The sequence below is a fragment of the Dermacentor albipictus genome, chromosome 2 (genome assembly GCF_038994185.2).
Source record: "Dermacentor albipictus isolate Rhodes 1998 colony chromosome 2, USDA_Dalb.pri_finalv2, whole genome shotgun sequence".
Taxonomy (NCBI): domain Eukaryota; kingdom Metazoa; phylum Arthropoda; class Arachnida; order Ixodida; family Ixodidae; genus Dermacentor; species Dermacentor albipictus.
Window position 1 is genome coordinate 130,389,310 of NC_091822.1, and position 25,431 is coordinate 130,414,740.

General features: G+C 44.5%; 2 protein-coding genes across 5 annotated transcripts in view; one reads left to right on the forward strand and one right to left on the reverse strand.

The window, feature by feature from the left end:
* Positions 1-25,431, forward strand: part of LOC135912540 (uncharacterized) — a 328,642-nt gene that overhangs the window by 429 nt on the left and 302,782 nt on the right. For all 4 annotated transcript variants that reach the window (XR_010567715.1, XR_010567716.1, XM_070533974.1 and 1 more), the window contains exons 2-3: positions 20,254-20,352; positions 24,432-24,701. The gene's annotated coding sequence lies outside the window, so the exon portion shown is untranslated. The remainder of the gene's footprint in view (positions 1-20,253; positions 20,353-24,431; positions 24,702-25,431) is intronic.
* LOC135912539 (uncharacterized) lies at positions 9,580-20,773 on the reverse strand. The gene is made up of 4 exons (XM_065444997.2): positions 20,502-20,773; positions 16,732-16,802; positions 15,127-15,216; positions 9,580-10,500 (listed from the first exon to the last, which is right to left on the reverse strand). The coding sequence occupies exons 1-4, from the start codon at positions 20,542-20,544 to the stop codon at positions 10,360-10,362; spliced, it is 345 nt and encodes a 114-aa protein (XP_065301069.1). The 5' UTR covers positions 20,545-20,773; the 3' UTR covers positions 9,580-10,359.

Here is a 25,431-nt window from a genome sequence, read left to right on the forward strand (position 1 = left end):
TTCTTACGCTGCGGGCTTAGGATAACACTAGCGTCACGCCTTTCCGGTGGGTTTATTTTCGGTCTGCTCAGATGAATTTCCAGACGGGAACGGACAGTTCCCGAAACTGCGCTGGAGACAGTAAAGAAATGCGGGCAAAGATTCGATGGAACGCGCGTGTCGACTTCGCAGCTTCACCAGCAATCGTTTCGTAACGGCATGTGTAACAAGACTCCAAAGAGCTTGACAGTTTTCGTGTCCAACGTTTTTTTTTTTTTCGTGCGCATTAACGAACGGCACTCGAGTACTAAGAAAGGCGAAAAAAAATAAAAGCAGCATATGCCTAGCACGCGCTGAAACAAGGCAGCGCACGCGTCAATGCCTCACTTGATTAATCTTTTTTCTGTCGCGCAATGCTGAAGTACTGGAATTGCTATAATGGTGCTATGCTCACATTCACAGCCGAAGCATGTTTCGTTGCCAACAACACTGATTGCCCCTTCAGCGAAGTCATACATTGTATAGACAAATTATTGTGTGTTGTTGTGTCTAATAACTGGAGGGAAAAAGGAAAAGAGTGTCTGTCACTAGAGCCCACGCGATTAGGACGTTATGCGGACGTCTTTCTCGTGCATACTGCACTGGGCCGCTAATTGTTTATGTCCCTGGGTGTGTTGGCTGTCAGCGTGAGTAAAGACCATGCTGTGCATGATTCCTTCGTGTCTAAAGGCATGTGTATAGACCAACGTAACATGTGCACGCGCGCACACACACGCTACGTCGTGCTTCGTGCTGCAATGTAACCCTCGTATACCGCGTGGCATATACATATACCTAAATATATACGGGAAGTTTCGCTCATGGGGACGCCGGTGACGAATGCGGACACCATATTTTCTGCGACACGGTGCCCTTAACGGTATCGCGTTAAAAGCCAAATTGTTTTAACGCGTGTGCGCAGACGTTATTGATATGTGCATCCCACTTCAACGATCTTGTTATTTCACTCCAAGTTACTTAACGGAATCGACTCGTTCCACTGACATATTTAGTAATTTATATATGAAATGAATGGGTTCGGTTTCACGTGTTACAGTCATGCACATAGTTTTCTTTCTGTTATTGTGGAACAATTTAGAAACAGCATGTCTGACCTTATTGCCAAAGGTGCCGGACTTCAACACTTGCTTGCGAAAATTCGTTAGAGCTTCATAAATTTTACCTTACATCGACATTCATTAAGTGGGATGACAGCTACCTTTGCCAAAAGACGGACGTGTGCATAGGATGATGTATTGCACCTATACTGAGTATCTATTCTTATCACACCTTAATACAACACTCGCCGCCGAACTACTAACAACAAAGGTGTGCAAAGGTTTTAGAAATGTCGCCGACTTTTTGTTTTTTTTAGAACGAAACCCATCCAATTTTAACCGAGGAGTCGCAAAAGTTCTGTCAATCCCAGAAAAATATCTGAAGCCCCTACAAATGACGCACGAATTGCCCAACAACGAAAGCATCCGGTTCTTGGACACGAAGTTCATTTTTAATGATGATAATTTGTGTTGGAGGTACGAGCCACGAGCTAAGGAACCCATCCTCCAATTTAACTCCGCACACTGGAAACTAATTAGGAGAGCGAGTATGAATCTCTGCCTCAAGAATGCTTTCGAAAAATCATGCATACACTTAATTCATACCAGTTTGAGCCAACAATGCACTCTTCTCTTACAGGCAGGGTACGCCAGGCAGATGTTAATTTCTGTAGACGAAAAAAAATTCTCAAGGAAATCAGGTCTACCAGTAATTTACGTCCAGCCCCCCCAAAAAAAGAAAAGATTAGGGTAATCCTTTATATTCACATGGTATCGCACAATTTAAACAAGGTAGCCGGACGTGTTGACGGGAAAGTGTTGTTCTCTGCCCCCGATAAACTGGCAAAGTTGTGCAATATCGCGGGCACAGAAAACAAGGGAAAAAATGGTGCAACAGGCAACATCGCACCAATTATGTAGCATGTAATGAAAGCATAGTCTACCACATACCGCTGTCGTGTAAACGCTTTCACGCAGGACAATCAGGTCGGTACATTATTAACAGACTGCTTGAGCATGCGATAATGTTAAAAATAGGACAGGTGGCAGCTTAACCATTCACTACAGAGATTGAAGATGCAAACCTAGGCTGGACCACTGTGCAATAACAGAAAGCAAAATGAAATTACTGGTTTATTTATTTTTTTATTGTACCTTCAAGGCCCGAAGGCGTTACAGAAGGGAGTGGAACTAAATATACAGCATGTGCAGATAACAGGGTATAATAATAACAAGAAAAAACTTAGAAAGTGCGGATTAACAAAAGTATTCTTCAATAGTAGTTCTAAAAGCAGATGTATCGGTTATGTTAACAATTGAGGATGGCAGATGATTCCATTCATTGGTATTTTTAGGAATAAATGAATAAAAAAATAGGTTTGTGCGACAGTGTCGAACGCTCAATTTATGCCGATGGTCAGTACGAGATGATATATATGCAGGTTCGGACAAAAGTTCACATTTTAATTCCGGATTGTAATAATAAATTTTGTGCAGCAGTGATAAGCGTGCTAACTTCCTACGGGATGATAGGAGAGGGAGGTTTAAAGTAGCCTTCATAGATGTTACGCTTCATGCCCGAGAATAGTTAGTAAGAATGAACCGCGCGCTACGATTTTGTATAGATTCTATGGCAATCCCAGAAATAGGTAATAGAAGGTAATAGGTAATAGAAGCACATAATATTTATAAATTAGGTGATAGGTGCGTGAGTGAGGCGTCACTTGCACTTTCAGCAAGAAAGATACAAGCATTCAAGTCTGATGAACCAGCGCCTTGAACCGTTGCTCGAATTCCAGCAAAACGCGACTTTGCGTGCAGCCATCATTGTGCTTTGAGTGTTTTTTTTTTTCATCGCAAGCTCGCCTAATGGTTGGACTCGAGACACCCTTTTAGAGCTACCTTGTTCTTCCCATCACTACAAGTGAAATTATACAGGGTGTCTCACGTAACTTGAGCCAAGCATTAAAAATATGCAAATGCCACGTAGCTTGGCAGAGCCATGCTAATGTTGTTTGCCGTCATTTGGAGATACTGAGATTACTTTTCATTCCACTTAAATCGGTAGCAAATCTTAATTAATCAACTTCTCCAACATTAAAATTACATGCAAAGTGTCAATCAGAAGATTGTAGTATATATATATATATATATATATATATATATATATATATATATATATATATATATATATATATATATATATATATATACGTGTGTGTGTGTGCATGTACTACCCGCTCTTCTGTCTTCGGAGCTCCCATATATATATATATATATATATATATATATATATATATATATATATATATATATATATATATATACGCGTGTGTGTGTGCATGTGCTACACGCTCTTCTGAGCTCCCATCTCTCTTCCTCTACACCACGTGACCACTTCACACACTTGCGTTTTCCCCTTTGCCACTCATGATGCTAACTGATTAATAGCAGAACACAGACAAGGAAAAGTAATTTAAGAAACATAATGAAAAGGTAGCGAGAGTGAGCACATTCGCAGAGGAATGACCGCTAACAGTCACAAGCGTTCACACAGTACAGTCGCTTTCAGCAAGCACAGTTAGTCTTTTGTGGGCTTGCGTATACAATAGTGCTTAGGGCATTTTTCCAGGATATATTCCTCCAAGAGTGGCCTAGCGTCGAAGCGGCTATTATTAGCTCACGGAGCAAAGCATTGAGTGTAGAAGTGGCACAGAAAGTGCTCTACTGTATAGTCACCCTATCCCAGGCCACGCTGTTGGCCATTCCTAAGAAATTGTAAGTGCAACGCCCATCCATAGGCAACAGAGCAAAACTTTTTAGCATTGGGAGAGTTCAACTGAGAGAGAGGGTGATCATGGAGGTGACGAGGTGCAATTTACTGCAGCAATAACGGTAATAATAATTAAGTAAGTAAATGAGTAAGTAACTAGGGAAAGCGACTACCGAACATCGGTGGAAGCACGTCTCAGGACATTGGGAAAGGGGCGGCGGACATAAAGAGAAAGAAAGCGAAGAGCACAGGTGGCAGGCTAAGCCGCAATTAAAGCTCTAGAGAAAACAAGCGGGCGTCGGTGAAACCAGTTGAATGCCAATGTAGATGCGTGATGTGGCCAGCAAACGATTGGAGTCACCTCCCAGCATCCGTTCGTTCCAGTACTGTAGGCAGCCGCAATACACGGTAGTAAACACTTCCTGAATACCATTTTTTACAGTTACTTTGTCATCGGCCATACCTCGTTTCGCATTTCTTAGTGGCAGGCGCTGTGAATCACAACTCCGCTGTCGTGACAAGAACTTACAACTTGTGGTATCTTCTACTGGTCACCTCCATCACTCGATTCAGTCTCAGGCAGATCCAGCGTTCCCCGAACTCGGAGGTAAAGGACAAACTCGCAAGCCGAACGTGCGACTCGGTCTCGGAGGACGCAATGGCAGACGTGCAACCACGTGACTACTGTCGATGTCTGATGTTTCGCCCATAGTTTCGCCTATCCAAGCTCCCAGCACTGCCGGTAAAACCGCTGGATTCTCCGGTGGGACAAGCCTTCGTTGAGACGCCAGCATGCAATGTCCTAGGTTGCCTAGGTTAGCTGTTATGACGTTGTGGGAAACGCTCTCGATCTCGATGAACTGCTCCGACGACAGGGCTCGGAGCGCCTCAGAGCACTCGAAGGGGGAGGAGAGCGATGGAGGAGAACCAACCAACCGAACGCAAGGCGCGCACCCCCTATCAACCAGCCGACACAACGCCGCTGACAAGAGCGGTCTAGAGCGCTGCGAAACGGCAAGCCGATGATGCCATTAGAGAACAAGACATACTTTTGGCTCTTACGATTGTGGGAATATTAGAAACATGGGTTTACCGAAACGCTGTTCGAAGCAGGCAATTTAGAAAAGCGTTTCTCGCCTTAAATGCGCTAAACGTAAGCAACTCTGCAGAATGTTACGGTGCGCCTCCCTTCAGGACGGCGCTTATCGTACGGGAACGCCAGCATCATAAGACGTTAGGAGAGACGGGTGCTGTCTTGGGTCTCGTCACAAACATATCCAAGCCAACACACTGCATTAGCAACCTTTCTGTCGTTTCTCGGAGGACGCATCTCGTTAGATCGATGGAGACCGGACACTTAACGCCTGACGCTCCGCGGCTTTTATGGCAGACTGCGCTCGGAGGAAAGTGTCCTGGGAACTTTTCCTAAGTGCTAATAGATGCTCACAGCCACAAAGACCAACTGCGCTTCTCGAAATCGACTGCACACTATATAGGAACGCTTGCGACTGTCAGCTGTCATTACTCTTAGAGTGGGTCTACTCTGGCTATCCCTTCACTATTCTTTCTGTTCACTTATCTTTTCGTTTCTTTTCCTCTAGTTGGCATCAGCGTGCAAGAGAGGAAGTCAAATGAATCGTTTTGAAGTGGACGCACTTTGCTGCCGTCCGCTGAAACCTGAATAATAAGAAAAAAAACTGTTTTCTTCGAAGACGTCCTGCGAATATCCAAGTTACTTTATTTTGCAATCTGTTAGAGGATAAATTGTGTTGTGAACTATAAAACGTTAGAAGAGTAAACCCATGCGGAACTAAAGTTTACATTTCATTTAGCCGTATCCTCTCAATGGAAATGTAGCAAGTCTTTACTTTAACGTAGGTGGTGAAGAACAAAGGCAATACAAAATTGTGATTCGCGAATCTAGCTCCATACTTCGTGCACATGCCCCCGAAAGAGAAGTAACGTTCAACGCACAATGATAGCGGCATGCATTGTAACCCGTCATCGGAATGAGATCGGCAGGTCAAGGCGTTGCTTAATCGGAAATAAATCATCGTAAATTCCAGCGCAATCTCTCGCGCTCGCGTTTGATCGGGAATGTGCGCGAGTGTTCGCATGCTGAGTAAATAACACTCTTTCGCTGTAAGGTATGCGACAACATTCTGTAAATATCGCATACATGCCGGCGCGTCTTACGCCAAACGATAAAATTGTAACAGTGGTTAGAAGCTGAAGAAAGGTCCCGGAAAAAGCGAAAAGGAAATGTAGTACAGTAGCCTTAAATATTACCTGAGACATGTTCAAGGAAGCCCCAACACCACATCGGAGTACCAACATAAAAGAGCTCAACACTGTTCCGATTACTGGTAATTAAAACTATAGACAGCATGATACACTCCGGTAACACATGAAGGCGAAAGCCTGCTGCACACGTAGTAATGCATGAAGTTATTCGATCGGAGGGATCACACTTGCAAGCTTGACAGAACATAGTTACAATGGCGCGTTTTGAGGACAGGACACAAAGAATGCACACAGGACAGCCGCCGAAGTCCATTCATAGAGTCTTCTCCGTCCCTTAGAAACTGACGTATTTGTTACGTGCTGTGCACTGCGCGCGCACTTCGCAAAAGTGCGCAAAAAAGCACGTTGCGCCCCTCGTAAGCCGCCAAAAGGAGGTGCTATAGCGCATTCCACTCTATTGTGGCCAATGTTACGTCGGCCAGACTGGTGGATGTGTTAATGACCATTTGAGTGAGCACCGTGCAAATGCTCAGGCTTTCGTATGGGGGGTCACTTGTCCGACCATAGCAAAAGGTGCCCGTGTACTCCAATGTTCAGAGACGCTTGTATACTCGGAAGATTCAAGGCTCAAAAAGAAAGGCAATTGCTTGAGGCATTTCGTATAAGAAAGAGAAGGAGAAGGCTACATTAGCACCACGTCACTTAATTTATCGAGAAGAGATATATTTGCACAATAAGTATAGAAGTCCGCGGATGTGAAGAGCGTTGATTGTGTTCGAGCGCGGTTAGAAATCTGTCTTTAATCTTGCGCAGATCAGGACTGTCAGTAGTGAAGTGCGACATAATGATACGCCTTTGTGCTGACAAAGTGCGCTGTGGCAATGTTTTTTCTAATATTTCTGCGCAGCAGCCCCTGCTCGTGTAATGTTTCCGCAGTAAAGCTCAGTTGAAATTTCTGCAGCAACTGTCCTGTGGGCATTCTTTCTGTGTCCGGTCCAGAAAACGCGCCGTTAAAACCATGTTCCATCAAGCCAGCAACCAACTAGCCCATCTAAGTCTCTTAGTTACTTCTTGCACGATATAACGAGCCTCAATGTGAAGTCAACGTATTGCGGTGTGGGTATACAATCTCACCGAAGAATGCGAGCACCTAACGCACTACCTAATTGGTACATCCTTCTTTCCTTCGCTCTCGTTCCGTCTTTTTCTCTTCCTTTCGTTCTTCCTTCCTTTCTTTCTTTCTGTGTTCTCTCTCGCGTTCTTTTGTTCTTTCTTTCCTTCATTATTTCTTTCTTTTGTTTCTTCAATGATGTTCAGCCATTGCATCTTTGCTTGCGTACGGGGGTATGAGCCATTCCTGATTACGTTATTTTTTTCTCGGTTATGAACCAGTGCTGCTGATATTTTTTGCGCAACTCCTCTAGTTCTCGTGTATCACTCTTCTACTTTTTTGTATCACATACTAGACGCCGCTGTATTCAGCTATGATCCCTTGCAATGAGCGACTTAAGGCTTTCACCTTAATAAAATATTACCTCGTGTGCCACTGTAGCCATACCGTTCGGGGCTTCTTCCACCACGGGAACTATGTCGGACCTCGTGTTTCACTTGAGTGCATACGTATTTCAGCCCTAATTTTCATATATTGCCCTGTTTTCTTCTTTATGTGTTAACAATAAAAAGCCAAAATATATTGCGCAAAGCACACATCCGCATACTTCAGTACTTTTCGATCTAACGCTCATGTCCGCGCTGCTCCATCTGTTACAAAGTACCGAAAAATATTATCCAATGTTTGTTTTCAGGCAGCTGTTTTTATTCCTGGTAACGCCAGGAAACCGAGACTGATGCAACCAACGCTCACAAATCTAATCGGGAGAGCATACAATGTTTACGCACACCTTGCCCGTTTGTACCGTAGCACTGAGGAGCTTCTTGTATAATGTAGGAGAGTCTATTGTAAAGGCATAAGTGCACGGTTGGGCACATGCGCCTAAAGTTCATGAGCTTGAAATACGCCAAGAAAACCTGTACAGCCATTCGTAACTGCTTTATCAGAAGCATACTGCACCATAAATATCCCGGCAGTATTTTTTACCGGCACCAAATTTTAAGAAATAGACCAATGTAAATCTTCTTGACATTATTGTTATCATTCGAGTGTTGAAATCGGTAACCTCTATATACGGAGCATCAACAGCAGCAACAATAGACGTCGCACATGACCACCCCCTCACTACGTATATTCAAGTAGACTCTTTAAGGATGCACATCAGGCACTTCGGCCGACTTCCATCGCATCATCTTGCCTCCCTTCCTGCCGCTCGACCTAGTTCAGCGTTTAGCAGAATTATTGCCGCCAACCATGGAAGTTTACTGTCAAACATAACACCTGCAGCATGACCATCTCTACCGCTGTGGTGCCTGCACCCACTCCAGGCCCTTCTTGTCATTCCCGGTATCAAAAAGAAAATGGAGATGTCATCTTTCATCCTCAAACAAACCGTGCTCTCATTCCTACATGACAAACACAACGAATGCAGCCATATTTACACGGACGGGTCTGTCTCCTCTAAAAGTTCAGCTGGTCTCCTCTAAAAGTTCAGCTGGCGATGTGCTATAGCTTAGCTGCTCACCCACGTTGACAGAGTGGAATGACTCCTAATTGTTGTTGTTTTTTTTTCGTTTTGCGTCGGCTTCACTTCCGGGAAAGCGATACTGCTATAACGGCAGTGCCATTCGTTCTTGTCTCTGCGGATGTAAATAAGGCTTCAAATAAACTCTATATCCGCGCCGTGGTTGCTTAGTGGCTCTGGTGTTTGGCTGCTAAGTACGAGGTCACGAGATCAAATTCCGGCCACGGCGGCCGCATTTCGGTGGGGCAGAATGCGAAAACACCCTTGTACTCAGATTTAGGTGTACGTTAAAGAACCCCAGATGGTCGAAATTATTCCGGAGCCCCCCAATATGGCACGCCACATAATCATACCGTGGTTTTGGAATGCAAAAACCACATAATTTTCAACTTTGTATCCCATTTGTCTGCGAGAGTAGGTGAAAGCAAGGAAATGCTCTCGAGCTCACACACACGTATATACACAAAATCACATACACCACTCTCTCTTTCACACACACAGATACAGAGACGCACAGATAGCACACATGCTGGCCCCCAAACACATTTACACACGCCCATGCATGGGCACACGCACAAAAAATCTACGCATACACGCACACAGAAATGCAGGCATACGCAAACGCGCGTACGCTCGCAGACGCACTAGTGCACACGCAGACCCACGTCACCAATGCTTCTCAACCGCTGCTGCGGCTTTTTTCTTGGCTATCATTTGGGAATGGGGTTCAACGTGAACACAAGAGTGAACCGGAGACCACAAAAAGAAGCCCTGCGCTCTTAGGCAGGGCTTCATAGCAGTCCGATGTTGCCAAGAATGCAAGGTTTTCAAAGAATCAAAAAGCTCGATCTCCTTGCAGCGTAGCACGGTTTATTTTCTTCTGAAGGAAAGCAGTATGCATGACCTAAAATTTAGAAAGTTGTGGATCGCAAAATAATCTCGAGCTCCAAAAAGTTCGCAAGGAATATATCGAAAATATATAATTTGCGATAGCGACTCCAGTCACAGTACTGCTGACTTTCTTTTATCATGTTTTTTAGAGAGACAGAGAAATGTGAAAGGATAGGGACAGGCCAAAATACAAGAATAAGAGTCGTGTTCTCCGACATCAGTCTGTGAGCAAACGCCAATTAAGCTACAAAAACAACGAAACACCTGTCCTTCATTAGGAGTCGCTTGAGCCTGTTTTCTCACTCCGTAGATCGGTGACCTTAATGCTCTGGCAGCATCACAAGAAGCAGCGACAAACCGCAAATCTTTATTACTGGTTTTGTAAGACGCATCTCAGGGTCATGTTTAGTTTTCCTCCACGGAAAAATATTATTATTCCTTATTTTTTGCACACAACAAAATAACATACTTTTATTTTCCACTATTTCGTTATCAGTTCTATATTTACGAACTGACCAATGAACGCCGTAAGTAGCAGCACCAACTATAACAACCACCGCATGGTGGATATTATTTACAGAGTTATCACAAGGCGCGAGCGGCGCCATAAATATGCACGACCTCGATCAGCGCCGCTCGGGTCTAACGCATCGTTGGTCCTAATTACATAAACAAAAAACTAGAAAGTGTCCGCTCTGGCGAAAGCGCTTGTGACGTTATAGCATTCGCGCGCGTTGAATCAATCGGTGTTCTCGTCGACCTTGGGAGTCACGGCGCCGCCCTCCTTCGCGTCTCCGCCGTCGTCTTTCGCCGGGCGATCTTTTCTGGGTTTGTCCAGGAGGCACAGACCGTTCTTGCACACGCCTTCATGCACGAAGAACTGCAAAACAAGGAGTTGATTTGAGATACGGCAGGGACAAGCACCTCTAGCGCGTGCGTCATCAGCGATATTCGATGTCGCTACTCACTCATGCCGTATGCATGCATGCAGAAATAGAAAGGTGAAGCTTGATTATACAGTGGCAGTGGCAAGGAAGGTGTCGAAGCAGAAATGATCTCGGGAAGACTCTGGGGATTTTTGGTTCTGTTAACGACCTTAGAGTGAACACTTAGCAGCAAAAATAATGTACAGCGCAAAGGACAAGGACAGTGATAGGCGACATACACAGCGCTGTACATTATTTTTGATCATGAATTACCAACTAGCCCAAGCAACCACCCTAGTTCACTTAGCAGCAGCTGTTACATCGTACTACTTAAGAGGAAGCTTTAGCTCGGGCCCAACTCCGACGCGGCCTATTCAAATATATGTAAAAACGCAAAAACGTTTTTCTGAGATAAACCCTGAACCGATTTTAGTGAAATTTGTTGCATTTGAGAGAGAAAGTTAAATTCTAGTGACTGTTGGAAGCGGAATTTTGATTTAGGGCTTGAATTTTGTGAAGAAGATTTTCAAAAATTGAGACGTATGAAAAAAATGGCTGTGGCTTAGGTAAGGTTAAGCCCAGGATGCGAAGCATACTAGCCTTTATTTTAGTTGTTGAACCACTGTTTAGCCTGGTGAACTGCTGTTGCTTGGCTATATTTGGTTCGGCTAGACGAAGAAACAACTCATGCATTACTTCTTCGCCTTCAAGAGTGGAACGCGACAGCGTTCCCGTCGACCCGCCAAGGGGTGTAAGACAATGGGCTACAGGGCAGCGACTACGCGCCCCGCATTGGACGCGGTGAGCGTCGAGCAAAGCAGCGTTCGGCGCGGCAACGAAATGTGCGCCTGAGCAAGAGACGCACGCCTTAGAAACAGCGCGTTTCTAAGGCAACACCGCATTCACTAGAGGCGCTTTTGTACCGCTTTGAAGCGTTGTACTCGTGGCTCAGTGGTAGCGTCTCCGTCCCACACTCCGGAGACCCTGGTTCGATTCCCACCCAGCCCGTCTTGCAAGAGTTGAGCCAAAGCCACTTCTCCTCTGTCGTGACGTCACGGTGTCACGTGATTTCATGGTCACCGCCGCGCCTGAGGAGCTGGGTTGAGCCCTCGTAATATGCTTCGCATAAAAATAGAAGCACACAGTTTACAAACTAATACCTCTGCATCAAGAACAGATATTGCGGTTCTGAAAACGGCATCCATTAGATCATTGAAAGCGGACAAATTTGATATGTCAGTTTACATCTTACATGAGTTTGTTACGTTATTTACAAGGGTTCTGCAAAAGTTGTAATTACACATTACTCCATTTTTTGAGATTCATGTGTAACACACCAATTTTGTCCGTTTTAGACGTGCTATCAGGTACAATTCACAGAATTACGATATAGTTTTTTCTTGCAGAGTTACGGAGTTGTAAACTTGATAGTTTCGTTTTCTGAAAATTTTCAATTTTTGCCAAGTTTTTATAAAACATTCACAGCCTATCTCGAAATTTCGAAACCAACAGTCACTAGATTTTAAGTTTTCCTTTTAACTGCAACAAACCTCGTCAAATTTGGTGCAGTAGTTGCCGAGAAAAACGAATTCTCCTTTTACATGTATTTAGATGGAGCTCCCGAGCTAAAGCTTCCTCTTAACGGGGTGCGCAGGTTTTATGCTGGAATACAGTTGGCGCGTTTTTCTTTTAAATCTTTTTTTCGATGGATTGCAAAACAAAGCGCTTAACCAATATTTTCATGTACCTTTAGTCGTCATTACTCGGTAGCCTTCCGCTAAGTCGCCCCTGCGTGCTTAGGTATGGGTTTTCTTTTGTCCGCTCTTTTATTTTCATTAATTTTTTGCATGAAGCCACTACGACAGTGTAAACCAGCCCATGGAACGTTCCAAACACTGTAGCTGTTGCAAGGGAGTGCTATTACCGAACAAGCATCAAATTTGCTTGCATTAGTTTTTCTGTACTACAACGTCACAGTGAAATTAGTTAAATACAATGCATGTATTAAAAAATAAATTATTCACACAACTGAAACACTGTGCCATTATCACGTGTCAGGAAAAAATAACAGGCCACCATCACTTTGCACTTAGTGCTAAGACTACACTTCGCTTAAAGGGATACTGAAGAGTAAAACTATTGGAGCTGTATCAGCAAATTACCCTTCGACAATACCGCATAAGTTACCCTTACTGTGAGAGCACACTTGGTAAGCAAGAAAAGACTCATAAAACGAAGGTCGAGTGGCGATGCCTCCTTGAGGTTTCCGAACTGGCTGTTCCTGACGTCATAACTTCTGGCGGCGTCTGCGCGGGCCTAGTTAACTTTTTATTGGTAAAAATGGACTACACTGTTTTCTGCAAAACGAAACGAAGGAGTGCATTTTGGAAGTCTTAGTAAGTTTTAGTGAGCAACAGACTTTCGTAATTGTACGCCCACTAGCTTTTCTTTCAGTATATTATGAAATATTCACCAAGATGATTTTGAATAGAATGAAGGCAACAATTGCCTTCATTCAACCAAGAGAACAGGCTGGCTTCTGGAAGGGATATTCTGCAATGGAACACGTCCATGTCATCAATGAGCGCGTTGAGAAATCTGCTGAGCGCAGTCAACCTCTCAATACTGTTTTCATTGGTTATGAAAAGGCATTTGATTCAGTAGAGATACCAGCAACCATGAAAGCTTTGTGTATACTCAAGGAGTACAGGATGCACACGTAAATATCTTTCGAAATAGCTGCAAAGATTCCACATCTGGCTTGGTTTAAAGGAAAAATTACCTACCAAGAAAGGGGTCAGGCAAGGATCCGCAACATTTCCAACGCTATTCCTTGCACGCTTAGAAGTATTCAAGCTATTAGACTGGCAATGCTTAGGAGTGAGGAGCAACGGCGAATATCTCAGCAACTTTTGGTTTGGAGAAGTTGTACTGTTCGGGAACACTGTAGATGAATTGCACCAAATGACTGAGGACTGTAATTGAAGAAGTGCAAAAGCGGGGTTGTAATTAATATGCAGAACGCTAAGGTAATATTTAACAGCCTGGCAAGGAAACAAGAATTCAGATCGCCAGTCAGCCTCTAGAGTCGGTACAGGAGTACCTTTATCTAGGCCAATTACTCACAGGCAACCCTCATTAATAGAAGAAAATTTAAACGAGAATAAAAATGGGTCGGAGTGCATACAGCAGCCAACTCCAAGTTTTTACTAGGAGCTTACCACTGTTGTTGGAAAGGAAACAGTACAATAACAGCGTTCTACCAGTGATAACATATTGGGCAGAAACTTGGACCTTAACAAAGAAGATCATAGAATGAAATAAGTTAGGCCTAACGTTTATAGACAGGAACAGAGCGGTCTGGATCAGAGAACAAACGGGGGTAGCCGATATTTTAGTTGACATTAAGAAAAAATGGCTGTGGCTTAGGTAAGGTTAAGCCCAGGATGCGAAGCATACTAGCCTTTATTTTAGTTGTTGAACCACTGTTTAGCCTGGTGAACTGCTGTTGCTTGGCTATATTTGGTTCGGCTAGACGAAGAAACAACTCATGCATTACTTCTTCGCCTTCAAGAGTGGAACGCGACAGCGTTCCCGTCGACCCGCCAAGGGGTGTAAGACAATGGGCTACAGGGCAGCGACTACGCGCCCCGCATTGGACGCGGTGAGCGTCGAGCAAAGCAGCGTTCGGCGCGGCAACGAAATGTGCGCCTGAGCAAGAGACGCACGCCTTAGAAACAGCGCGTTTCTAAGGCAACACCGCATTCACTAGAGGCGCTTTTGTACCGCTTTGAAGCGTTGTACTCGTGGCTCAGTGGTAGCGTCTCCGTCCCACACTCCGGAGACCCTGGTTCGATTCCCACCCAGCCCGTCTTGCAAGAGTTGAGCCAAAGCCACTTCTCCTCTGTCGTGACGTCACGGTGTCACGTGATTTCATGGTCACCGCCGCGCCTGAGGAGCTGGGTTGAGCCCTCGTAATATGCTTCGCATAAAACATTGTAGCTCTGCAGGCCATGTATTGCGTAGGGTAGATAACCAGTGAACCATGAAAAGTTACAGAATGGGTGCGCAGGGTAGGAAAGGGCAGTCGATGACGGCCGAAAATTAAGTGGAGTGATGAAATTATGAAATGAGAAGGTGCAAGCTGGAATCAGCTAGTGCAATACCGGGGATTAATTCATATGTCGTTAGTAGAGGCCTTCGTCCTGCAGTGGACATAAAAAATGGGTTGATAATTATGATGACTGAGCCACAACGGAGAAAACACGTGAGATTACTCTGAAATCCGGGATGCCACAATGACGTACAGGTGCTGTTCTTCTTTGGACGCTGAATTGAAGAAATTAAAATTTGAACTTAATTTATCACATTATGATGAATAATATATTACCGTGAAATACATGAAAATTGACTTCTTTATAAAAAGCATTTACCAGGCTCAGTTAATTTTGAGTTCCGGGTTACTTTTTTCCTTTGAGTGCCAACGAGACGTGGTGCATGTACCACTTGCTAGACAAAAATGCTTTCTGTAATGATGAGGTAAATTCTGAGGCAGTGAGAAAACTCGCCGCGTCTCTTACCCTGCAAGGGGTGCCGTCCTCCTCCATGCCCATCTTGATGTACCCTTCTGGCATGTGGCACAGGAAGACGCAGTACGGGCGCACTTTTTCCTGCGTGGATGCGTGGAAGCACACGTGAACTCGCTGCATTCGTGTGACTCAGCTGCGTGTCTCAGCTAGCGGCTTTTCCGAGACCGCGTAGCTAAATCGGCGAGCAGGTAGAGGGACGGAGTTCCAACGAAGTAAGCACTCCGGGGCCCGATAAAAGGTAATCAACGTTCGCGTGCTTAGTCGCGTTAAAGGAACGGGTGGGTGGAAGGCGTGGCGAGAAGGCTGACATGTAAGCATGTCGTGTTGCTTGTGGAAAAGTTTAGCTGGTTATTAAGAACACTACATATTATGATGTCATCTGCATCTCTCAACTGCGGGTGTAGAAGGCCAGTCAGTACCTGAATATCACTAATGAATGAATTAAGTAACTACAATTGAAGCATTCCTATGTAACTTGCTCAAGGATATCGTTGCAAGCACGATCGGTAAATTCAAACCACCTAGCAAGCCATGGTTTCCCTCAAATCTCGTGCCCAGCTCCCGTTTGGTCAAATAATTGTTTCGCAGCGCCGAAAAATGACAATGTGCGCCAGTTTCCTCTCTTTCTCTCTCTCTCGCTCTCTGTGCGTGTGTGAGTGCGTTTGTATGTACACACGTGTAATGTAGCTGGGTGTCTGCTTATGTTACTTTTGCGTGTAGCGACCAGTTCGGTCATAATCGGAGTTCGTGATTCGTCTGTTACATCAATGTTTGCTTCTTTTTTTACTTTCTTTTCTTCCGTGACGTCTGCTCGTGCGTGTTTCGCTCTTCGCGAATGACTGGGAAAGGCCGCACGTGACAGGCTCCTTGTGCCCGGCGGTAAATAAGAACGTTATGCTTGGCTTGGTCTCGGCATGGCGTGATACTTGCCATTCCGACATGGCGGTGTGTAAGCATTGTTCAATGTTACGCTGAATTTCGTGTCCCTCGTCGAAATCACGTTGCTCGCAGATCTTTCTTCTTTTTTCTAGCTCCCTCGCCTGTGGAAACCACTGAGGAAACATTCGTGTTGAGGCAAATGTGTTGCTGTGTTCAGGAGCCAAATTAATATTTGTATTTTTGATGCGCTTTTACCTTACGTCTCGGAAAGCGATAATTAGCTTTCTTTCTGTGTCGTTTTTACTAGATACAAGTGTTATTGGCCTAAAATAGGAAGTCATACTTTTGCAGCGTAGGGAACCTTGACCGCTGAAAATGCATTTAAAGAACGTCACCGAATGGCACGATTGGCTTTTAGAATAGCAGCCCATTTTGTTTATGAAGGGATTAGAGAATTTCAGCAGCACGTCTGCTGAGAGGTAAAAGTACTTTTATCGTCGCAACTGTTGTGCTATCTGAAACAGCATAGGTACCCTGGAATCGTTATTTTGACCTATTGAATCGTTATTTTGACTGGAATCGTTATTTTGACTTATTGCGCAGCAATTTCCAGCTCGAGTTCGCAGAGGCATTGAGCTATTCTGCCAAAGTACACCTCAGAAATTAAGCCGGGACAAAATGATCCAAGTGCTGTCTCTCCCGCCGTGTCGCACTCACCACTTTTGTTCGCAGTCTGTGGCACTCTGGGTCCGTTGTCAACGCGGCCCCGCTCATCTCTGCAAACATGCCTGCATCGCAGTGATTGCACATGAATATTAATATGTAATCCTCGCAGCGCTCGCAACAAGAAAGACGGACACTGAAGCATTTGTTGCGTGTTCTATTCTGTGCCTGTCATCGTCTTGATCTGCGTACCCGTGCAAATTTATTCTCGGGCTGCATTACTTTTGCTATAATTACTAGCCCTGACGAAAGGTGCCCGCTCGTAGCTTACGTCGAACACTTTTCGTGAGACAGAAACTAACAAGAATAACTCCATAGGCATGCAACGTTACTTGTACTGACCACATATCATAAGCGTCGCGTTAAAAAGTGTGAAATGCACCGCGCATTTGCTGCATGGTTTCGTGGGCGTCCTCTACTCTGTCTCATGACAGCCTTATTCTCTTTCTTCATGTAATTCTCATTTATTTATTTATTTATTTATTTATTTATTTATTTATTTATTTATTCCTTTATTTATTTATTTATTTGCTTTATGCCACAGAAATGTGGAGAAGCGGAGATATTTTTACTTCGATAACTACGGAACAAGCCATTTATAATGGAATGCAACAGTTGTGCAAGCGAACGTGCTGCTCTCCAGAATCAGTGAAAAGGAGAAAGGAAAGATGGATCGCTCAGTCTATTTGATTAGTAAAGCCCAAACACCATATATACCTTGAAATTCTGCAGTGTTATAGCTAAATAATCACCGACGAGAAAAAATAGAAGGGCATTTGTTCTCAAATTCATTTGCGCATGCTTTCTGCAGCAGTCTCTTCTCGTAAGCATTCCGAATGCCGAGCAGTGCAGTTTACGTATTGCGCTGTAGTTAAAGCAGCAACGGCTCGAGATTGCTGATACCGAGCCGTAGATCTATTATGTTTTCAGTGCAGCCTAAATATTTTCCTTGGATTTGTCTCACTAGAGCTGCGTTTTCGTTATTATTGAGACGTGCTTCGCTTACAAATCCTTATTGTGACAATCCTGATACTTATTGATATATATATATATATATATATATATATATATATATATATATATATATATATATATATATATTATTGATATTATATTTCTATGTCCATATGGAATCTTTAGATATCGCCTGTGGCTGATGGCATAATTGTTATCCTTGAGCTGCATTATTCGAAGAGGCAGACACTGCTAGCGCGGGAAATCGATACACATATTCACTTCAATAACAAAAATTCACTACTTAATTTCTTCATTAATTACCTTACAGCGCCTATTGCAATTTACGGATTGCAGCAGGTGAGTTTGCAAGACGCATCCACTTAAAATGAATTTCCAGAATGGCACTACTTTCGAGATAAATTTCCCAGTGTGTGGAACGAAATGCATGGGCATTCCAGTTACTTTTGTGCTTCAATGCAGAAAAGATCGTTTTCCTAGACAAGCAAGTGCAACAACAGTACTCTTTTGGAGCAAGTCTTATGGCGCCTGTCTCCAAACTGGCGTCATTCTGGATATTCATTCAATGTGGATGCGCCTTGCAAACTCACCGGCTACAATCCGTAAACTATATGTTCCGTATATGTACTGAAAATGCAATTGGTGAACTCTTGTTTATTAGTTGAATATGCGCTTCGATTTCTCGTGCAACTAATGTCCGCCTCTCTAAACAATCCAGCTGAAGGACTGCAATTACGTTATCTGCAGGAGACTATCCTATAAATTACATAAAACTTAAAAATGATCACCTTGTATGTAAATGCAATTCTACATAAATTATATCTATGTACATGCTATCGCGACTGTGGCGTTAAAAGAAACGCATTGCCTGAAATAAAAAGCGCCTTCTTTCCTGTGTGATTATCGTAGTGGCTTTCTTTTCGCTTCATTTTATTTATTTGTTCCTTTAGGGCCTAAGTATATAACCTAGAGGTTCGGGTGGAGGCCATACAGAGATGTATAAACACCGGAAAATTTCAGGACTGAAAATATCACAGAAGTATCCGTTTATTACAGCTATGACAACTCAGCAAATATACAAAATTTCCAACAAAAGTATATGTACATTGAAGATAAGGAGATAGCGTAAAACAGCATATGGTGGCAAAAGTTAGAGAAGAAAAAGTTCCCGCCAGGTCACGAAATATTAGGGAAAAGGAAAAAATCATAAATAAAACAAACAGGAATGAACCGAATGGGAATGCTTACAAAATATGCGTGACGTATCTATCCAGTAATGGTAGAGCCATGCGACAACGTATAGATAGCTTTTAGCGGAATTTCAAGGGATCGATAGATGAGAGAATGTGTTCGTGTAGGGCGTTTCAAAAAACTGTTGCACTGGGGCGACGCGGTTTGGTTCAAAGATGACGTGCTAGCATTTATTTAAACGAACTATAGTCTGGCCATCGTTAATGGGGGGACATACTTTACCATTGTGCTTTTAATTGCTCACGGAGTCATTCTGGGTGTTAGTCAAATGAACGACGGAGGCAAAGACGCAAGATGCCACGTCGTCACGCGAACGAAGGGAGGCCAAATTTTAGTGACGGAACGCGACGTTAGCCGAGTATTGAGAGATGAAGCGAGTGGCTTGATTCTCAGTCCACTATAGACGTGTGGTGAGATAGACCTGTGAGAAATATACCAAAGTGAAGACATGAATTCTAGTTTTATGCGGGCGAATGTTACACGTAATTGTTTTTTATCCTCAGCAGATGCCGCACTTAACTTTCCCCGCAGACAGACCAATGTTCGTGAAGCACTGCAAAGGAGTGTCTCGATATGTGTTATCCAATTCAGCGATGGTGTAGTGAGAACTTTAGAATACGATTATGTGGCGTCAATCAGGCCAGTGTTTATGCGGCAGGCGTTGCCAATAATGGTGTGCTTACAAGTAAAGGTGATTAGTTTATACATATTAAGGTTGAGGGCAATGTGCAAGATGGTTGAGGGTAACACGAAATGACTGCAGTGCACCTGATTGAACTGTAAATTACATGGTCATCTGCAAAAATACGTAACAAAGAACTGAGAAACACCTGATAATAAAGAAGTAGTAGTTCAAGAAGCTGTAGATTATGTTTGACGCAATGAATGGCCTTTGAGAAATCTAAGAAATTGGCGTGTTCTTGTAGGACAAGACTTATGTAGCACATGAGAACCCGTGTGAATTCAGCTAGCTGACTTTTGCATTATCAAAGTTTCCGAAATGAGTGTTGACGGGAGTAGAACAAGTTAACTTAATCAGGGTGTATACATTGTGACATCTTCTGTATACATTGTGACAGCTTAGGTGTACTGCTGATTAGAGCAACCACTATACAGCCGAAGGCCCCTTAATTATGAAACAAGTGGTTTCCTGTTTGTCATTCGTGTTACAGCGGCTATATTTTAGTTTTCGTCTGCACTTCCTCTTACCAGTTTTGAGCTGTGCTACGAAGGCTCGTGCCTGCCGATGACTAAAGAGAGCCACATCTGTGCTCCTGGGCTTCATTTCAGTGCCACCAGGGATCAGAGATATACAACGGTGCAGCCCCTCCTGTCGTGTCTGGCCGGTTCACACAAGCTACATAGCCTTCACCGTGCTACACCGAGTTGGTGAGATGAAAATATAGTTTTAAGACGAAAGATGCATAACGTGCACCGAAGCATAGAGTTCTCAGGCATAATGCATTTAAAGTACGGTCACTCTACGCATCTTCTACTACCATACTGACAGCCCAAAGCGTGACTCAGCCATCACTTACCCAAAACAACGAGCAGAGCGGCGCAGGCTACTGTCGTCTTCATGCCTGTACCGTTAGGTGTGTCGTGAGTGCGTAAACGATGCGAACGTCAGCTGGTCTAGCAGAGTACAGTACGCACGCAATGCTCCTGGCAGATGGTCTGCACCTCGATTCACGCCTACAGTGTGAGCAAGCCGGCTTCAGCTTGAGAATATATACGTCTGAGTGAAATTCCTCCCCTGCTTGCCGAGACGCCCGTTGATATCGCGAGAGAGAAGCTTCAAACGCAATTGTATATACGCGTCAAACGAGGGAGCGAGAGCTCCAAGGGGGTTGGGATTTCCTCGAAAGCTGTCGTGACAGGCGCGAGGAGCGTTTAGAGGGGGGGGCGACCTTGATAGGGTGGGTGGGGAGGAGGGGGGGTGTTATGACGCCACCTCGAGCGTCGCCCTCTCAACGCGTCGACTACGATGCGTCATGTCGGGAGAGGAGATGTCGAAAAGTAATAAATGTACCGGGAAATGTAAGGAAATCGCAGCACGCAAACGAAGGGGCTCCGCCTTCGGCTGTTTTGTTTGGCGCTCGTCGTAAAAAACAAAAGAACAAGTGCAAGCGAAAGACGCTGTCTCTTCACAGACTTCACGCTTATCTTCCTAAATTGCCAGTTTCCTCTTTTTCGGCGCCTACGCTTGTTTCTGGTAGTCGCTATCTCTTTGTCCGTCGCTCCTCGGCGCTCTTTTCTATACACACTGGGGAGACAATGGGATGAAAGGAAATAAATAAAGACAAGAAATGGTGGGCTTTTAGATACCGTCTTCCGTCTCGGTCGCTTCCACGACGAGGAAAGAGAAAAAGTGGCGCGTGTCACCTTCGGCTTCTCTTGCGGTCGGTTGTAGTTCTCTGCGTGAGATTATGCCCCGCGGAGGCTTCAATTAGGGGCACGTGGCTTCTGTCAGTAAGACCTGCGCCAGTAAAGCGCACCCTCACTCATCAGGCCAAGCCATCGTCACGCGAAACGCTTCGTTGTGGTAGAGAGTGTCCGCAGAGTAGCGCTCTCGGTCTCTCTTTCTCTCCCTTTCTTTCTCTCTCCGTTTCTGAGTCACCACTGACACTGACACACTGTGATGCTTCACCATTAAACCTGTTGGCATGGTACATTCTACTAGACTAGGCTCAGGCTGCTCTGACTGTACTTCGGGTAATGAATGACAGGGTGCGTCCTGATGCCATTTTCCTTTCGTGTATTTAAAGTAAAATACCATCATTGTAGGAATATGTACCTTCATTCTGTAGTGACGCAATCGCCGTGGTTTCTGTCTCCTTTTTGCAGTTAGTGTGAGAGCCAATCGAATAGACTTCAAACTGAAGTCGGTCATTTAAGTACGCAAATAAACAGAAAAAGGGCGTATATCCAGTCAGGACACTGTAGTGCAGCATTTCATATTACGCACACGGCAGAAAGGACTTGTGCAGGAGCACTCGTAGGTTATAAAAGAGACACATCATGAACAAGGTAATATCCACAGAGAAATTTCCTCAATACAGTTACAGAAAAGAACTCATCACAACAAACGTGAAGCTCGTATAGTTGACCTTATTATCGTGCGTAATAAAGATTTTGTTTGACGTCATATTACGTCACTTCGAAATGTCCCTTCACAATATTTTTGTATATTGATCTAAAATAGGCGAGAGAAGGAAACGGAGGGATATCGAGTATGTGCTCAGACCCCACATCTGCATCGTCTTTTCCTTCTTCCGTGTCCTTCTTATAATTTTTTCCTCCTTTCGCAGCCATAGCCTCAACTGTGCATGAATACTGCCCGATCATCCGAGACCATTGTCTTAACCCATGTGACGTGAAATCTTAATGGCATTTTTTATCACCAGTATTTCAACAAGCAGCCGTTGGTTTCATGCTAGCGACACGCGGTTGCATCGTAGTTGAAGCTACAAATATCACCATTGCGATGGGTTGCATAGTTTCATGTTGGCGACACTCGATTGAATCGAAGTTGCAGCTACAATTATCACCATTACCATAGGTTGCATCGCTAGGTTTCATGCTAGCGACACTCGATTGCACCGTAGTTGCAGCTACAAATATCATCATGGCGACAAGTTGGTTTCCTCGGTTTCATGCTAGCGATGCTCTGTTGCATAGTAGTTGCAGCTACAAATATCACTATTGCGATAGGTTGCATCCCTTGGTTTCATGCAAGCGACCCTCGGTTGCATCGTAGTTGCAGCTACAAATATCGCTATTCCGATAGGATGCATCCCTTGGTTTCGTGCTATCGACACTCGGTTGCATCGTAGTGGCAGCTAAAAATATCACCATTGCGATAGGTTCCATCTCTTGGTTTCATGCTAGCGACGCTCGGTTCAGTCGTAGTTTCAGCTACAAATATCATAATTGCGATAGCTTTCTTCCCTTGCTTTCATGCAAGCGACCCTCGGTTGCGTCGTAGTTTCAGCTACATATATCACCATTGCGATAGGTTGCATGTTTTGGTTTCATGCTAGCGACGCTCGCTTGCATCATAGTTGCAGCTGTAAATATAAGTGTTGCCATTCATTTCGATGTGCTTAACCATGTCGTGATTGACAAAAGGCTACATATGCAAATATGTCGATAAAGGAATGGAGATGGCACCATACGGAACCAATTATGGCAAGGTAGCATTACGCTACAACGCCAACCAGCTGCTGCTGTATGCTGCTGCCGCCGCCGCCACAGACGCCACAACACCGCGTCGAGATTGTGGTGACGACGACCCGGGCGTCGGCGATCCACTTAAGCCTCTTGACAGTTGTAATTGTCCGTGACACCCCCGCCCTGAAAAAAAAGAGTATTTCAGAAATTGCAACGCTTACCTTTTTACTAACGCGCAAGTCCAGAGGGAAGCTAGATTGAATGGTAGGGAGGAGGTGGGGAGGGTGTAAACATTGGGTAGAACTGACGCAGTCGCGAAACGAGGGAAACGAGTGAAGGCCTTGCGACTCTTTCGTCGCTGGATGATAGGAAAAAGGTGACAGGAGAAGGCAAGGAAGCTCTACTACTACAGACGCGACAGTGGTTGAAGGGCAAACGGGATAAATTTAAGTTCAAGATACGGTATGGTGCGTTTCGGCTATTTATGAAAAATAAATACCATGCAAATATGTCAAGCGGACAACTGACGCAGGGCGTGCCGATGCGGAGCTGCATTAAAGCGCACCACAGGGTCACCACCATAGGCCACCAAGACGTCATATCAACACTACCGTACCCACCACGGTAGTTGCAGCTGTGGCTGCATGAGGCCGCGGGTTGAATCCCGACCGCGGCAGTCGCATTCTGACAGGGGCGAAATTAAATGAAGCGCTCGTGCACTTAGATTTAGAGACACGTTAAGAGAACATGATGGCGTCAAAAATAATCCGGAGTCCACCATCACGGCGTAACTCATGATGCGATTGTTGGTTTGGCACGTACGGCCCCATAACTCAATTAGGGTTTAATACTTCAGCCACGATGCGGTGTACCATGTGAGGCAATGACAGGGCTCGACCCTTTCAGAGGTTATGAAATATGGTGCACAGCAATGCCTCAAGCAAACGCCTTTCCCTGTGTTTTCTGTGTGCTACGCAAACAGCAGCGGTACACGCAAGGTAACGTTTAAAATCAACTCAGCACTCTAGCGTAGGCGTAAACGTTAAATAAATTAAATTTTTGCCGTCAACATCACCGCTAGTTATCAATCAGAGCAACCAGGACAGAAAGCTTCGCTTACGTCGATTCCCACAGTGTGTGAGAGCCGCATAATTTATTATTATTATTATTATTATTATTATTATTATTATTATTATTATTATTATTATTATTATTATTGCCGCTGCCACCGCCGCCGCCGCCGGCGCCGGCTAGCTCTTGCTGGACACTTACAAAAACTGCTTTCTTTTAAACAGGTGCAAGATTGTATCGCCGCCAATCAGCTAAGAGGAATCGGCGACTACTGGATCGAACGACGGCCCCAGGATCAATCGGCGATGTGCGAAAGTTGCCCCTGATACAAGGATGCGTCATTCATTGAAGTAACTGCTGTCTCTGGGTTCTACCGAAGCGTGGCGCCTGGGATCGTCCGTTCAAGGATAAAAGACGCCGCCTTAGCATAAGCACTTCGCTGTCGGCGGCGAACTCTTGCTGGACACTTACCAGAACTGCTTTCTTTTAAACAGGTGACCTTTTGTTCCCTAGAGCTTATATGTTCACTATTGCCGCTGACTGCTCCCATGATTGATAATTGTTTTGTGCCTCACCATGACATCGATCTGTCCAGTGCGTTCAAATCGGCTTTCAAGTGATGGCAGATTCTTGTGTTGTGTGGAATACGGGAATGGCTTTCACATTGGGAAAGCATGCTTGAGTGTTTCTGAAAGTACATTTTTATCAGTGGGATGCTCAAAAGGGGAGATTTGGAAATGCAGGCACTATAGAGCGTCTACGGGCGACTCCGGTCTTCGCAACTTCGCAACTGGAATACATCTGCAGAAGCCGAGGACCATGGTTCTCAATTAGGTTCTTTTCGGGGGCAATTACAGGGAATCAATGACATGGTTTCTATTCTTTTGCCCCTTAAAGAAAAGATAGATCAGTCACTTACACTAAAGCCAAGAATTGATGAGCTGCTAGACATGAAGGAAACGGTACTGGAGTCGTAATGCTCTGTGCAGCGTCTGGCAACAGGGTATGACACTGTCCTGAATCAGACTAAGGGATCGGATTCAGCCATAAAAGGTCTTGAAATCCAAGTAAGCTCACTAAAGGAACCTTAAGAAGGCAGTCTGATGAAGTAGTTTAATTTCGTGCTCAGCGCAACAAGGACGAGCAGTGCAGCAGACTTTCGAATTCGGAACTCCACGGACTTCCATTTTCCTCAGGGGAAAACCAGAGTGCTGTCATAGTAGA

Excerpts from the sequence above, each read along its gene's own strand:
- LOC135912539 (XM_065444997.2), bottom strand. The coding sequence starts at position 20,544 with ATGAAGACGACAGTAGCCTGCGCCGCTCTGCTCGTTGTTTTGG. Across the intron at positions 15,217-16,731 it reads ACAGACTGCGAACAAAAGTG|GAAAAAGTGCGCCCGTACTG; the intron begins GTGAGTGCGACA and ends GCATCCACGCAG. Across the intron at positions 10,501-15,126 it reads AGGACGGCACCCCTTGCAGG|TTCTTCGTGCATGAAGGCGT; the intron begins GTAAGAGACGCG and ends CTTGTTTTGCAG.